Source organism: Pseudophryne corroboree, chromosome 4, assembly GCF_028390025.1.
Source record: "Pseudophryne corroboree isolate aPseCor3 chromosome 4, aPseCor3.hap2, whole genome shotgun sequence".
In the NCBI taxonomy this organism is placed as follows: domain Eukaryota; kingdom Metazoa; phylum Chordata; class Amphibia; order Anura; family Myobatrachidae; genus Pseudophryne; species Pseudophryne corroboree.
This window is the reverse complement of record NC_086447.1, coordinates 946,101,661-946,118,378: the sequence shown is the minus strand read 5'-3', so window position 1 is coordinate 946,118,378 and position 16,718 is coordinate 946,101,661. Positions and strand designations below refer to the sequence as shown.

The 16,718-nt window shown below is 50.9% G+C and overlaps 1 protein-coding gene across 1 annotated transcript in view; it reads right to left on the bottom strand.

The window, feature by feature from the left end:
• MARK1 (microtubule affinity regulating kinase 1) overlaps positions 1 to 16,718 on the bottom strand; it is a 721,120-nt gene that overhangs the window by 559,599 nt on the left and 144,803 nt on the right. The window contains exon 2 of the mRNA XM_063919434.1: positions 8,762 to 8,965. Within this exon, the coding sequence (XP_063775504.1) occupies positions 8,762 to 8,965 (204 nt within the window). The remainder of the gene's footprint in view (positions 1 to 8,761; positions 8,966 to 16,718) is intronic.

Sequence of the window (16,718 nt, the reverse complement as noted above, 5' to 3'; positions counted from 1 at the left end):
ACTATCACCTGTTGTGAATACAGCTAGTGAATTGCCTGTAACACTGCCTCCCTGTCTGAGGGAATGGTTGGTAAGGCAGATTTGAGGAAACGGCGGAGGGGGGGGGGGGGGGGGGGGGACGTCTCGAATTCCAGCTTGTACTCCTGAGATACTACTTGAAAGATCCAGGGATCCACCCGTGAGCGAGCCCACTGATTGCTGAAATTTTTGAGACGGGCCCCCACCGTACCTGGCTCCGCCTGTGGAGCCCCAGCGTCATGCTGTGGACTTAGAGGAATCGGGGGAGGACTTTTGCTCCTGGGAACTGGCTGTATGCTGCAGCTTTTTCCCTCTACCTCTGCCTCTGGGCAGAAAGGACGCGCCCTTAACCCGCTTGCCCCTATTGGGCCGAAAGGACTGTACCTGATAATACGGTGCTTTCTTTGGCTGTGAGGGAACATGGGGTAAAAATGTAGACTTCCCAGCTGTTGCTGTGGAAACGAGGTCAGAGAGACCATCCCCGAACAACTCCTCACCCTTATAAGGCAGAACTTCCATGTGCCTTTTAGAATCTGCATCTCCTGTCCACTGCCGAGTCCATAACCCTCTCCTGGCAGAAATGGACATTGCACTTATTTAGATGCCAGCCGGCAAATATCCCTCTGTGCATCTCTCATGTATAAGACTGAGTCTTTAATATGCTCTACGGTTAGCAATATAGTGTCCCTGTCTAGGGTATCAATATTATCAGACAGGGAATCTGACCACGCAGCAGCAGCGCTGCACATCCATGCTGAAGCAATAGCTGGTCTCAGTATAACACCTGTGTGTGTATATACAGACTTCAGGATAGCCTCCTGCTTTCTATCAGCAGATTCCTTCAGGGCGGCCGTATCCGGAGACGGTAGTGCCACCTTCTTTGACAAGCGTGGTGAGCGCCTTATCCACCCCTAGGGGATGTCTCCCAACGTGACCTACTGTATCCTCTGGCGGGAAAGGGTACGCCATTAGTAACCTCTTAGAAATTACCAGTTTCTTATCAGGGGAAGCCCACGCTTCTTCACACACTTCATTTAATTCCTCAGATGGGGGAAAAACTACTGGTAGTTTTTTCTCTCCAAACATAATACCCTTTTTGTGGTACCGGGGGTAACATCAGAAATGTGCAACACATTTTTCATTGCCTCAATCATGTAACGTGTGGCCCTATTGGAAGTTACATTAGTCTAATCGTCGTCGACACTGGAGTCAGTATCCGTGTCGACATCTGTGTCTGCCATCTGAGGTAGCGGGCGTTTTAGAGCCCCTGATGGCTTTTGAGACGCCTGGGCAGGCACAGGCTGAGAAGCCGGCTGTCCCACATTTGGTATGTCGTCAAACCTTTTATGCAAGGAGTCGACACTGTCGCGTAATTCCTTCCACAGAACCATCCACTCAGGTGTCGACCCCGCAGGGGGTGACATCACATTTATCGCCATCTGTTCGGCCTCCACATAAGCCTCCTCATCAAACATGTCGACACAGCCGTACCGACACACAGCATACACACAGGGAATGCTCTGACAGAGGACAGGACCCCACAAAGCCCTTTGGGGAGACAGAGAGAGAGTATGCCAGCACACACCAGAGCGCTATATAACACAGGGATCAGACTATAAATGAGTTGTTTTTCCCTTATAGCTGCTTATATTATATATACTGCGCCTAAATTTAGTGCCCCCCTCTCTTTTTTACCCATATGTAGCTTGACACTGCAGGGGAGAGCCAGGGAGCGTCCTTCCCAGCGGAGCTGTGAGGGAAAAATGGCGCCAGTGTGCTGAGGGAGATGGCCACGCCCCTTTTCCGGCGGACTTCTCCCGCTTTTTCTGGAATTCTGGCAGGGGTATTTTTACACCTATATAGCCTTCCTGACTATATATGGTGTAGATTTGCCAGCCAAGGTGTCTTATATTGCCCTCAGGGGCGCCCCCCCCCCCAGCGCCCTGCACCCATCAGTGACCGGAGTGTGAGGTGTGCATGAGGAGCAATGGCGCACAGCTGCAGTGCTGTGCGCTACCTTGTTGAAGACAGAAGTCTTCTGCCGCCGATTTTCAGGAACACTTCTTGCTTCTGGCTCTGTAAGGGGGCCGGCGGCGCGGCTCCGGGACCGAACAGCGAGGTCGGGTCCTGTGGTCGATCCCTCTGGAGCTAATGGTGTCCAGTAGCCTAAGAAGCCCAAGCTACCACCAGTTAGGTAGGTTCGCTTCTTCTCCCCTTAGTCCCTCGCTGCAGTGAGTCTGTTGCCAGCAGAACTCACTGTAAAATAAAAAACCTAAAATATATTTTCTTTCTAGGAGCTCAGGAGAGCCCCTAGTGTGCATCCAGCTCAGCCGGGCACAAGATTTTAACTGAAGTCTGGAGGAGGGTCATAGTGGGAGGAGCCAGTGCACACCAGTAGTCTAAAGCTTTCTTTTAGTTTGTGCCAAGTCTCATGCGGAGCCGCTATTCCCCATGGTCCATACGGAGTCCCAGCATCCACTTAGGACGTCAGAGAAAATAAGAATTTACTTACCGATAATTCTATTTCTCGTAGTCCGTAGTGGATGCTGGGGAACTCCGTAAGGACCATGGGGAATAGCGGCTCCGCAGGAGACTGGGCACAAAAGTAAAGCTTTAGGACTACCTGGTGTGCACTGGCTCCTCCCCTATGACCCCTCCTCCAAGCCTCAGTTAGGATACTGTGCCCGGACGAGCGTACACAATAAGGAAGGATTTTGAATCCCGGGTAAGACTAATACCAACAACACCAATCACACCGTATAACCTGTGATCTGAACCCAGTTAACAGCATGATAACAGAGGAGCCTCTGGAAAGATGGCTCACAACAATAATAACCCGATTTTTGTAACAATAACTATGTACAAGTATTGCAGACAATCCGCCACTTGGGATGGGCGCCCAGCATCCACTACGGACTACGAGAAATAGAATTATCGGTAAGTAAATTCTTATTTTCTCTGACGTCCTAGTGGATGCTGGGGACTCCGTAAGGACCATGGGGATTATACCAAAGCTCCCAAACGGGCGGGAGAGTGCGGATGACTCTGCAGCACCGAATGAGAGAACTCCAGGTCCTCCTCAGCCAGGGTATCAAATTTGTAGAATTTAGCAAACGTGTTTGCCCCTGACCAAGTAGCTGCTCGGCAAAGTTGTAACGCCGAGACCCCTCGGGCAGCCGCCCAAGATGAGCCCACCTTCCTTGTGGAATGGACTTTTACAGATTTTGGCTGTGGCAGGCCTGCCACAGAATGTGCAAGCTGAATTGTACTACAAATCCAGCGAGCAATAGTCTGCTTAGAAGCAGGAGCACCCAGCTTGTTGGGTGCATACAGGATAAACAGCGAGTCAGATTTCTTGACTCCAGCCGTCCTGGAAACATATATTTTCAGGGCCCTGACTACGTCCAGCAACTTGGAGTCCTCCAAGTCCCTAGTAGCCGCAGGTACCACAATAGGCTGGTTCAGGTGAAACGCTGAAACCACCTTAGGGAGAAGTTGAGGACGAGTCCTCAATTCTGCCCTGTCCGAATGAAAAATCAGGTAAGGGCTTTTATAGGATAAAGCCGCCAATTCTGATACACGCCTGGCTGAAGCCAGGGCCAACAGCATTACCACTTTCCATGTGAGGTATTTTAAGTCCACAGTGGTGAGTGGTTCAAACCAATGTGATTTTAGGAACCCCAAAACTACATTGAGATCCCAAGGTGCCACTGGAGGCACAAAAGGAGGTTGTATATGCAGTACCCCCTTGACAAACGTCTGAACTTCAGGAACTGAAGCCAGTTCTTTCTGGAAGAAAATTGACAGGGCCGAAATTTGAACCTTAATGGACCCTAATTTTAGGCCCATAGACAGTCCTGTTTGCAGGAAATGCAGGAAACGACCCAGTTGAAATTCCTCTGTAGGGGCCTTCCTGGCCTCGCACCACGCAACATATTTACGCCAAATACGGTGATAATGTTGTGCGGTTACATCCTTCCTGGCTTTGATCAGGGTAGGGATGACTTCATCCGGAATGCCTTTTTCAATCAGGATCCGGCGTTCAACCGCCATGCCGTCAAACGCAGCCGCGGTAAGTCTTGGAACAGACAGGGTCCCTGCTGGAGCAGATCCCTTCTTAGAGGTAGAGGCCACGGTTCCTCTGTGAGCATCTCTTGAAGTTCCGGGTACCAAGTCCTTCTTGGCCAATCCGGAGCCACGAGTATAGTCCTTACTCCTCTCCTTCTTATGATTCTCAGTACCTTGGGTATGAGAGGCAGAGGAGGGAACACATACACTGACTGGTACACCCACGGTGTTACCAGAGCGTCCACAGCTATTGCCTGAGGGTCCCTTGACCTGGCGCAATACCTGTCTAGTTTTTTGTTGAGGCGGGACGCCATCATGTCCACCTTTGGTTTTTCCCAACGGTTTACAATCATGTGGAAGACTTCTGGATGAAGTCCCCACTCTCCCGGGTGGAGGTCGTGTCTGCTGAGGAAGTCTGCTTCCCAGTTGTCCACTCCCAGAATGAACACTGCTGACAGTGCTATCACATGATTTTCCGCCCAGCGAAGAATCCTTGCAGCTTCTGCCATTGCCCTCCTGCTTCTCGTGCCGCCCTGTCTGTTTACGTGGGCGACTGCCGTGATGTTGTCCGACTGGATCAACACCGGCTGACCCTGAAGCAGAGGTCTTGCTTGGCTTAGAGCATTGTAAATGGCCCTTAGTTCCAGGATATTTATGTGAAGTGACGTTTCCAGGCTTGACCACAAGCCCTGGAAATTTCTTCCCTGTGTGACTGCTCCCCAGCCTCTCAGGCTGGCATCCGTGGTCACCAGGATCCAGTCCTGAATGCCGAATCTGCAGCCCTCTAGAAGATGAGCACTCTGCAACCACCACAGGAGAGACACTCTTGTCCTTGGGGACAGGGTTATCCGCTGATGCATGTGAAGATGCGATCCGGACCATTTGTCCAGCAGATCCCACTGAAATGTTCTTGCGTGGAATCTGCCGAATGGAATCGCTTCGTAGGAAGCCACCATTTTTCCCAGGACCCTTGTGCATTGATGCACTAAGACCCGGTCTGGTTTCAGGAGGTTTCTGACCAACTCGGATAACTCCCTGGCTTTTTCTTCCGGAAGAAACACCTTTTTCTGGACTGTGTCCAGAATCATCCCTAGGAACAGCAGACGTGTCGTCGGAATCAGCTGTGATTTTGGGATATTTAGAATCCACCCGTGCTGTCGTAACACTACTTGAGATAGTGCTACTCCGACTACTAACCGTTCCTTGGATCTTGCCCTTATCAGGAGATCGTCCAAGTAAGGGATAATTAAGACGCCTTCTCTTCGAAGAAGTATCATCATTTCGGCCATTACCTTGGTAAAGACCCGGGGTGCCGTGGACAATCCAAACGGCAGCGTCTGAAACTGATAGTGACAGTTCTGTACCACAAACCTGAGGTACCCTTGGTGAGAAGGGTAAATTTGGACATGGAGGTAAGCATCCTTGATGTCCAGAGACACCATATAGTCCCCTTCTTCCAGGTTCGCGATCACTGCTCTGAGTGACTCCATCTTGAACTTGAACCTTTGTATGTAAGTGTTCAAAGATTTCAGATTTAAAATAGGTCTCACCGAGCCGTCCGGCTTCGGTACCACAAACAGCGTTGAATAATACCCCTTGCGCTGTTGCAGGAGGGGTACCTTGATTATCACCTGCTGAGAATACAGCTTGTGAATGGCCTCCAATACCGCCTCCCTGTCGGAGGGAGACGTCGGTAAAGCAGACTTTAGGAACCGGCGAGGGGGAGGTGTCTCGAATTCCAATTTGTACCCCTGAGATACCACCTGAAGGACCCAGGGGTCTACCTGCGAGTGAGCCCACTGCGCGCTGAAATTCTTGAGACGTGCCCCCACCGTGCCTAAGTCCGCTTGTAAAGCCCCAACGTCATGCTGAGGACTTGGCAGAAGCGGGAGAGGGCTTCTGTTCTTGGGGATTTGCTGTCTGTTGCAGCCTTTTTCCCCTTCCTCTGCCCCGGGGCAGAAATGAGGAGCCTTTCGCTCGCTTGCCCTTATGGGGACGAAAGGACTGCGCCTGATAATACGGCGTCTTCTTATGTTGAGAGGCGACCTGGGGTAAAAATGTGGATTTCCCAGCTGTTGCCGTGGCCACCAGATCTGACAGACCTACCCCAAATAACTCCTCCCCTTTATAAGGCAATACTTCCATATGCCGTTTGGAATACGCATCAACTGACCACTGTCGTGTCCATAACCCTCTACTGGCAGAAATGGACAACGCACTTAGACTTGATGCCAGTCGGCAAATATCCCTCTGTGCATCACGCATATATAGAAATGCATCTTTTAAAAGCTCTATAGTCAGTAATATACTGTCCCTGTCTAGGGTATCAATATTTTCAGTCAGGGAATCCGACCAAGCCACCCCAGCACTGCACATCCAGGCTGAGGCTATTGCTGGTCGCAGTATAACACCAGTATGTGTGTATATACTCTTCAGGGTAGTTTCCAGCCTCCTATCAGCTGGATCCTTGAGGGCGGCCGTATCAGGAGACGGTAACGCCACTTGTTTTGATAAGCGTGTGAGTGCTTTATCCACCCTAGGGGGTGTTTCCCAACGCGCCCTAATCTCTGGCGGGAAAGGATATAATGCCAATAATTTTTTAGGAATTATCAGTTTTTTATCGGGGGAAACCCACGCTTCATCACACACCTCATTTAATTCCTCAGATTCAGGAAAACTACAGGTAGTTTTTTCTCACCGAACATAATACCCCTTTTTAGTGGTACTCATATTATCAGAAATGTGTAAAAACATTTTCCATTGCCTCAATCATGTAACGTGTGGCCCTACTGGAAGTCACGTTTGTCTCTTCCCCGTCGACACTGGAATCAGTATCCGTGTCGACGTCTGTATCTACCATCTGAGGTAACGGGCGTTTTAGAGCCCCTGATGGCTTTTGAGACGCCTGGACAGGCACAAGCTGAGTAGCCGGCTGTCTTATGTCGTCAACTGTTTTTTGCAAAGAGCTGACACTGTCACGTAATTCCTTCCATAAGATCATCCACTCAGGTGTCGACTCCCTAGGGGGTGACATCTCTATTATAGGCAAATGCCCCGCCTCCACATCATTTTCCTCCTCATACATGTCGACACAACGTACCGACACACAGCACACACACAGGGAATGCTCTGACAGAGGACAGGACCCCACTAGCCCTTTGGGGAGACAGAGGGAGAGTATGCCAGCACACACCAGAGCGCTATATATATACAGGGATAACCTTAAATAAGTGTTTTTCCCCCTTATAGCTGCTATTTGTAATTATTACGCCAATTAGTGCCCCCCTCTCTTTTTTACCCTGTTTCTGTAGTGCAGGACTGCAGGGGAGAGTCAGGGAGACGTCCTTTCAGCGGAGCTGTGAAGGAAAATGGCGCCTGTGTGCTGAGGAGATAGGCTCCGCCCCCTTCTCGGCGGCCTTTTCTCCCGCTTTTATGTGGAATCTGGCAGGGGTTAAAATTCATCCATATAGCCCTGGGGGGCTATATGTGATGTATTTTCGCCAGCCAAGGTGTTTCTATTGCTGCTCAGGGCGCCCCCCCCTAGCGCCCTGCACCCTCAGTGACCGGAGTGTGAAGTGTGCTGAGGAGCAATGGCGCACAGCTGCAGTGCTGTGCGCTACCTTGGTGAAGACAGGATGTCTTCTGCCGCCGATTTTCCGGACCTCTTCTTGCTTCTGGCTCTGTAAGGGGGCCGGCGGCGCGGCTCTGGGACCGGACTCCGAGGCTGGGCCTGTGTTCGGTCCCTCTGGAGCTAATGGTGTCCAGTAGCCTAAGAAGCCCAATCCACTCTGCACGCAGGTGAGTTCGCTTCTTCTCCCCTTAGTCCCTCGATGCAGTGAGCCTGTTGCCAGCAGGTCTCACTGAAAATAAAAAACCTAAAACTAAACTTTCACTAAGAGCTCAGGAGAGCCCCTAGTGTGCACCCTTCTCGGTCGGGCACAAAAATCTAACTGAGGCTTGGAGGAGGGTCATAGGGGGAGGAGCCAGTGCACACCAGGTAGTCCTAAAGCTTTACTTTTGTGCCCAGTCTCCTGCGGAGACTTAATCCCCATGGTCCATATGGAGTCCCAGCATCCACTTAGGACGTCAGAGAAAATGGCATTTCTGCGCATGCGTATGCCCCGCAATGCGCACGTGCGACGTACGGGTACAAAGTTATTTGTGGTTGTGCTCAGGTTGTAGCGAAGTTTTCCTTCGCACTGGTGGCCGCAAGAAATTGACAGGAAGGGGGCGTTACTGGGTGTCAACTGACCGTTTTCAGGGAGTGTTTGCAAAGACGCAGGCGTGTCTGAAAAAACGCAGGCGTGGCTGGGCAGGTGTACGACGTCAAATCTGGACATGAATAGGCTGAAGTGATCGCAAGTGCTGAGTAGGTTCAGAGCTACTCAAACTGCACAAACTGGTTTTGTAGAGCTCGGCTGCACATGCGTTTGCACTTCTGCTAAACTAAAATACACTCCCAGTGGGAGGCGGCATAGCGTTTGCACGGCTGCTAAAACTAGCTAGCGAGCGATCAACTCGGAATGACCCCCTATGTGCGTGATCCTGCTGTATCTCATTCAAGTCTGCAAAGTTCTCTAGGTTTCTGTTTTATGTGCGAGTTTAATGTGAGATACGGACAATTATGTGAGAATACAGGTTTCCTGCTGTAGAACTGTGAGATTTTAGGCCTCACCTCTCTCCCCGTGAGGACATGTCTGGCCAGTTTCACCTTGGCGAAGTTCCCTTTACCAATTGTCTTCAGCAGGCGGTAGTTTCCAATGTGCGGCTGCTCGTCAGTGGTGGAGGCAATGGAATTGCGGCATCGTGGGAGACTCTGTCTGCTGCTTGATTTAGTAGGAGGAATGTGTGGCTCTGGGTAGCCGTCCACTGATGTGTGCTACAAAGAAAGAATAATTGTACATATTACTCACAATTATACCACAATTATTTGTATATAAAAAGTATATAAACTGAGCGACATTGGCATCTTTTACTTATTATGTAGATTAATTTAGATTCTTGAATTGTCTAAGGTGACCTAGCCGTTTCCACCTTAAATTGGCGGCACCAAGCTGATGGGAAATACTCTACGCTGCCCTTATTACAGGCTGCTCCAGCCCCGCCCGTTTCATCAGCTGAAGTCCAGGTGCTCATTACAAACGTGTTGGTCTGAGCACAATATGCATTCAGTAATAGTATTCTTACAACAAGGCTAGGTATTGAGCAGATAATATAACCAGTGAATTGCAACGTTCCCTTCAACCTTTATTGTAACCTTGGACGAGATTACTCTGTATCATATACTCTGAGCATGTAAAGTTCTATACATAGGGGGATATTCAGACCTATCGCTCCTCTGCGGATTAGCGGTGGTCTGTGATCAGACAGCCCCCTGCCCAGAGTGAAACCAGCCCCGTGCAAGTCTGCATATGGCTTGTGAAAATTTCGGTGATCGCCGTTCACCCGCAAATCCGTTTGCAACTCACTCACCATCGAATAATTTTTCCAGTCTGTGTGTAGCCCCGGACTTACTCCTACGGTGCGACAGAATCAGGCTGATCGGACGTCATACTCCCTGATAACGCTTGGCCACGCCTGCGTTTTTCCTGACAATTCCAGAAAATGCCGGCTTCCTTGCCACCCCCAAATGCCGGCTTCCTGTCAATCAACTTGCATACAGCTAGCGATCAAAAAAAAGTCGCTGGAGTTTTTCGCTGTTTGGCCTCGCGCGTGCACATTACAATCTATACGTATGCGCAGTCTACCGATAATCGCCCGGCTTGTGAATTCACACAACAGCGATCAGGTGTGAATACCCCCCGTAGAGGTGATCTTGTAAGGAACTTCTAACCAGCAGGATTCCCATACACATTCAGATATGACCCAGCCCGAAGGATGAGCCGTCCCAGTCGATACCTGGACTATCTGACGCACGCGGATACTGTAGTCGGCCATCTTTCTGAGCTGTATTATGCCTAGAACAACATTGCCGCATGGATGATCCGCTTTAGCATTTCTTTTCCAAAATGCGATAGAATTACATTATTACTTTGGGCTAATAATCATTTTCTCATTAGTTTTGACTTTTATTTGTGAAACACAAAGTAATAATAAGAATTTACTTACCGATAATTCTATTTCTCGTAGTCCGTAGAGGATGCTGGGAACTCCGTAAGGACCATGGGGAATAGCGGCTCCGCAGGAGACTGGGCACATCTAAAGAAAGCTTTAGGACTATCTGGTGTGCACTGGCTCCTCCCTCTATGCCCCTCCTCCAAGCCTCAGTTAGGATACTGTGCCCGGACGAGCGTACACAATAAGGAAGGATTTTGAATCCCGGGTAAGACTCATACCAGCAACACCAATCACACCGTACAACCTGTGATCTGAACCCAGTTAACAGCATGATAACAGAGGAGCCTCTGAAAAGATGGCTCACAACAAGAACCCGATTAGTTAACAATAACTATATACAAGTATTGCAGACAATCCGCACTTGGGATGGGCGCCCAGCATCCACTACGGACTACGAGAAATAGAATTATCGGTAAGTAAATTCTTATTTTCTCTGACGTCCTAGTGGATGCTGGGAACTCCGTAAGGACCATGGGGATTATACCAAAGCTCCCAAACGGGCGGGAGAGTGCGGATGACTCTGCAGCACCGAATGAGAGAACTCCAGGTCCTCCTCAGCCAGGGTATCAATTCGTAGAATTTTGCAAACGTGTTTGCCCCTGACCAAGTAGCTGCTCGGCAAAGTTGTAAAGCCGAGACCCCTCGGGCAGCCGCCCAAGATGAGCCCACCGTCCTTGTGGAATGGGCTTTTATTGATTTAGGCTGCGGTAATCCTACCGCAGAATGCGCCAGCTGAATAGTGCTACAAAACCAGCGCGCAATAGACTGCCTAGAAGCAAGAGCACCCAGCTTGTTGGGTGCCATCAGGATAAACAGCGAGTCAGTCTTCCTGACTCCAGCCGTCCTGGAAAAATAAAATTTACAGGGCTCTGACTACGTCCAGCAACTTGGAATCCTCCAAGTCCCCAGTAGCCGCAGGCACCACAAAAGGTTGGTTCAAGTGAAAACCTGAGACCACCTTCGGGAGAAACTGAGGACGAGTCCTCAACTCTGCCCTATCCATACAGAAAATCAGATAAGGCCTTTTACATGACAAAGCCGCCAATTCTGACACACGCCTGGCCAAGGCCAACAGCATGACCACTTTCCACGCGAGATACTTTAGCTCCATGGTTTTAAGTGGCTCAACTAATGTGACATTAGGAAATCCAACACCACGTTGAGATCCAAAAAGTGCCACAGGAGGCACAAAAGGAGGCTGAATATGTAGTACTCCTTTAACCAAAGTCTGAACTTCAGGCAGTGAAGCCAGTTTTTTCTGGAAGAAAATCGACAGAGCCGAAATCTGGACCTTGATGGACCCCAATTTGAGGCCCAAACGTCACCCCTGCTTGCAGGAAGTGCAGGAATCGACATAGTTGAAATTCCTCCGTCGGGGCCTTCATGGCCTCCCACCAAGCAACAAATTTTCGCCAAACGCGGCGATAATGTCTTGCGGTGACATCCTTCCTGGCTATGATCAGGGTAGGGATGACTTCCTTCGGAATACCCTTTTCCTTTAGGATCTGGTGTTCTACCGCCATGCCGTCAAACGCAGCCGCGGTAAGTCTTGGAACAGACAGAGTCCCTGCTGCAGCAGGTCTTGTCTGAGCGGCAGAGGCCAAGGGTCCTCTGCCAGCATCTCTTGAAGTTCTGGGTACCAAGCTCTTCATGGCCAATCCGGAACCCCGAGTATGGTTTTCACTCCTCGCCTTCTTATTATTCTCAGTACCTTGGGTATGAGAGGTAGAGGAGGAGACACATAAACCGACTGGTACACCCACGGTGTCACTAGAGCGTCCCCAGCGATCGCCTGAGGGTCCCTTGACCTGGCGCAATATCTTTTCAACTTCTTGTTGAGGCGGGACGCCATCATGTCCACCCGTGGTCATTCCCAACGGTTTACCCGCATTTGGAAAACTTCTGGATGAAGTCCCCATTCTCCTGGGTGTAGGTCGCCCATCGGAGAATCCTTGTGGCTTCTGCCATCGCCATCCTGCTTCTTGTGCCGCCCTGTCTGTGTACATGGGCGACCGCCGTGATGTCGTCTGATTGGATCAGTACCGGCTGGTTCTGAAGCAGGGGCCTTGCTTGGCTTAGGGCATTGTAAATGGCCCTTAGCTGCAGAATATTTATGTGAAGCGAAATCTCCTTGGAAATTTCTTCCCTGTGTGACTGCACCCCAGCCCCGAAGGCTGGCATCCGTGGTCACCAGGACCCAGTCCTGTATTCCGAATCTGCGGCCCACTAGTAGATAAGCCCTCTGCAGCCACCACAGCAGCGACACCCTGTTTCTTGCTGACAGGGTTATCCGCTGTTGTATCTGTACATGGGACCCGGACCATTAGTCCCACAGGTCCCACTGGAACGTCCTTGCGTGGAGTCTTCCGAATGGAATTTCTTCGTACGAAGCTACCATTTTTCCCAGGACTCGTGTGCATTGATGTACCGACACCTGTCCTGGTTTTAGGATGTCTCTGACTAGAGATGACAACTCCTCGGCTTTTTCCACTGGAAGAAACACTCTTTTCTGGTCTGCGTTCAGAAACATTCCCAGGAACAGAAGACGTGTCGTCGGGACCAGCTGTGACTTTGGAATATTGAGAATCCAGTCGTGCTGTTGTAGCACTTCCCGAGAGAGTGCTACCCCCACTACCAACTGTTCTTTGGACCTCGCCTTTATCAGGAGATCGTCCAAGTACGGGATAATAAAAACTTCCTTCTTGTGAAGGAGTATCATCACTTCGGCCATTACCTAGGTAAAGACCTTCGGTGCCGTGGACAACTCCAACGGCCGCGTCTGGAACTGATAGTGACAGTCCTGTACCACATATCTGAGGTACTCCTGGTGAGGGGGGGGGAATGGGGACATGCAGGTACGCATCCTTGATGTCCAGGGAGACCCTGTAATCCCCCTCGTCCAGGCTCGTAATAAGCGCCCTGAGCGATTCCATCTTGAACTTGAATCTTCTGATATAAAAGTTCAAGTATTTTAATTTCAAGATGGGTCTCACCGAACCGTTGCGGTACCACAACCACTGTGGAATAGTAACCCCTTCCTTGCTGAAGGAGGGACACCTTGACAATCACTTGTTGTGATTATAGTGTTGAATATCCACCAACACCGTCTCCCTGGCAGAGGGAGGTGCCGGTAAGGCAGATTTTAGGAAACGGCGGGGGGAAGAACGTCTCGAACTCCAGCCTGTACCCCTGAGATACTACTTGAAGGACCCAGGGATCTATGTGAGAGAGCCCACTGTCCGCTGAAATATCTGAGACGGGCCCCCACCGTACCCGGGTCCGCCTGAGCAGCCCCAGCACCATGCTGTGGACCTACCGGACGCAGAGAGGACTTCTGCTCTTGGGAACTAGCTGTGTGTTGTAGCTTTTTTCCTCTACCTTTGCCTCTCGGCAGAAAGGATGAGCCTCTAGCCCACTTGTTTTTCTGGGGCCGAAAGGACTGTACTTGATGATACGGTGCTTTCTTTTGTTGTGGGGTAGCCTGTGGCAAAAAAATTAATTTCCCAGCAGTAGCTGTGGAAACGAGGTCTGAAAAACTATCCCCAAACAGTTTTACCCCCTTATAGGGCAACTTCCATGTGCCGATTCGAGTCGGCATCGCCTGACCATTGCCAAGTCCATAACCCCCGTCTGGCGGCAATGGACCTAGCGCTTATTTTTGATGCCAGCCGGCAAATATCCCTCTGTGCATCACGCATGTATAAGACCACGTCTTTTATATGCTCTATTTTCAGCAAAATATTGTCCCTATCCATAGTTATTTTCCGACAGGGAATCTGACCACGCAGCGGGAGCACTGCCCATCCATGCCGAAGCAACGGCTGGTCGCAATATAATGCCCTAGTGTGTGACCATATCTTATAGGGTAACCTCCTGCTTTCTATCAGCAGGTTCCTTCAGGGCGGCCGTACCCGAAGACAGTAGTGCCTCCTTTTCTGATAAGCGTGTAAGCGCTGTATCTACCCTATGGGGTATTTCCCCGCGTGACCTATCCTCTGGCGGGAAAGGGTACGCTGCCAATAACCGTTGTAGAAAATATCAATTTCTTACCGGGGGAAGACCACTCTTTCTCACACACCTCATTTAGTTTCTCAGATGCAGGAAAAACTACTAATAGTTTTCTCTCACCAAACACAATACCCTTTTATGTGGTACCTGGGGTATATGTAATACATTTTTCATTGTCTCAATCCTGTAACGGGTGGACCTATTTGGAGGGTACACCAGTCTCATCGATGTCGACACTGGAGTCAGTATCCGTGTCGACATCTGTGTCTGTTATCTGAGGTAGCGGGCGATTTTAGAGCCCCCCATGACATTTGAGACGCTGGAACAGGCACAAGCTGAGTAGCCGGCTGTTCCGTGTCGTCGGCCTTTTATGTAAGGAGTTGACACTTTCACGTTGATCCTTCCATAAGTTCAACCACACCGGTGTCGACCCCGCAGGGGGTGACAACATATTTACAGCCATTCGCTCCGCCTCCACCTCATTATCCTCCACATACCTGTCGACACAGCCGTACCGACACACAGCACACACACAGGGAATGCTCTGATAGAGGACAGGACCCCACAAAGCCCTTTGGGGAGACAGAGGGAGAGTATGCCAGCACACACCAGGGCGCTATATATCACAGGGATAGCACCTATAAAAAAGTGTTTTCCCTTATAGCTGCCTATATGTTGTATACTGCGCCTAAATTGTGCCCCCCCCCCCCCCTCTTTTTAACCCTTTCTGTAGTGTATTAACTGCAGGGGAGAGCCAGGGAGCTTCCCTCCAACGGAGCTGTGAGGGAAAAATGGCGCCAGTGTGCTGAGGAGATAGGCTCCGCCCCTTTTTCGCTGACTTTTCTCCCGCATTTTTATGGAATCTGGCAGGGGTTAATATACATCCATATAGCCCTGGGGGTTATATGTGATGTATTTTTGCCAGCCAAGGTGTTTTTATTGCTGCTCAGGGCGCCCCCCCCCCCAGCGCCCTGCACCCTCAGTGACCGGAGTGTGAAGTGTGCCTGAGGAGCAATGGCGCACAGCTGCAGTGCTGTGCGCTACCTTGGTGAAGACTGATGTCTTCTGCCGCCGATTTTCCGGACCTCTTCTTGCTTCTGGCTCTGTAAGGGGGCCGGCGGCGCGGCTCTGGGACCGGACTCCGAGGCTGGGCCTGTGTTCAGTCCCTCTGGAGCTAATGGTGTCCAGTAGCCTAAGAAGCCCAAGCTGGCTGCAAGCAGGCAGGTTCGCTTCTTCTCCCCTTAGTCCCTCGATGCAGTGAGCCTGTTGCCAGCAGGTCTCACTGAAAATAAAAAACCTAAAACTAACTTTTTCTAAGAAGCTCAGGAGAGCTCCTAGATTGCACCCTGCTCGGTCGGGCACAAAAATCTAACTAAGGCTTGGAGGAGGGTCATAGGGGGAGGAGCCAGTGCACACCAGATAGTCCTAAAGCTTTCTTTAGATGTGCCCAGTCTCCTGCGGAGCCGCTATTCCCCATGGTCCTTAAGGAGTTCCCAGCATCCACTAGGACGTCAGAGAAAAAATGATAACGACGAGTCTGGAGCTTATGTAACATAAGACAAATCTAATATACCTCTGCCACAACCAAAGCCGGAACGCTGGCAGCAGTGTGACATGGGGCAGAGCCATGGTCCGGACAGGTAAGTGGCAGCAGTGTGACATGGGGCAGAGCCATGGTCCGGACAGGTAAGTGGCAGCAGTGTGACATGGGGAAGAGCCATGGTCCGGACAGGTAAGTGGCAGCAGTGTGACATGGGGCAGAGCCATGGTCCGGACAGGTAAGTGGCAGCAGTGTGACATGGGGAAGAGCCATGGTCCGGACAGGTAAGTGGCAGCAGTGTGACATGGGGCAGAGCCATGGTCCGGACAGGTAAGTGGCAGCAGTGTGACATGGGGCAGAGCCATGGTCCGGGACAGGTAAGTGGCAGCAGTGTGACATGGGGCAGAGCCATGGTCCGGGACAGGTAAGTGGCAGCAGTGTGACATGGGGCAGAGCCATGGTCCGGACAGGTAAGTGGCAGCAGTGTGACATGGGGCAGAGCCATGGTCCGGACAGGTAAGTGGCAGCAGTGTGACATGGGGCAGAGCCATGGTCCGGACAGGTAAGTGGCAGCAGTGTGACATGGGGCAGAGCCATGGTCCGGACAGGTAAGTGGCAGCAGTGTGACATGGGGCAGAGCCATGGTCCGGACAGGTAAGTGGCAGCAGTGTGACATGGGGCAGAGCCATGGTCCGGGACAGGTAAGTGGCAGCAGTGTGACATGGGGCAGAGCCATGGTCCGGACAGGTAAGTGGCAGCAGTGTGACATGGGGCAGAGCCATGGTCCGGACAGGTAAGTGGCAGCAGTGTGACATGGGGCAGAGCCATGGTCCGGACAGGTAAGTGGCAACGGGGAACGCCAGGAATGCGCCTGATGGGTGGGGCACTTACAGCCATGATGCTCCGCAATTGCTGAGGAGGGGCTGAAAGCCATAGATAACGACAGAAGTGTGGTACGGAGACAGTG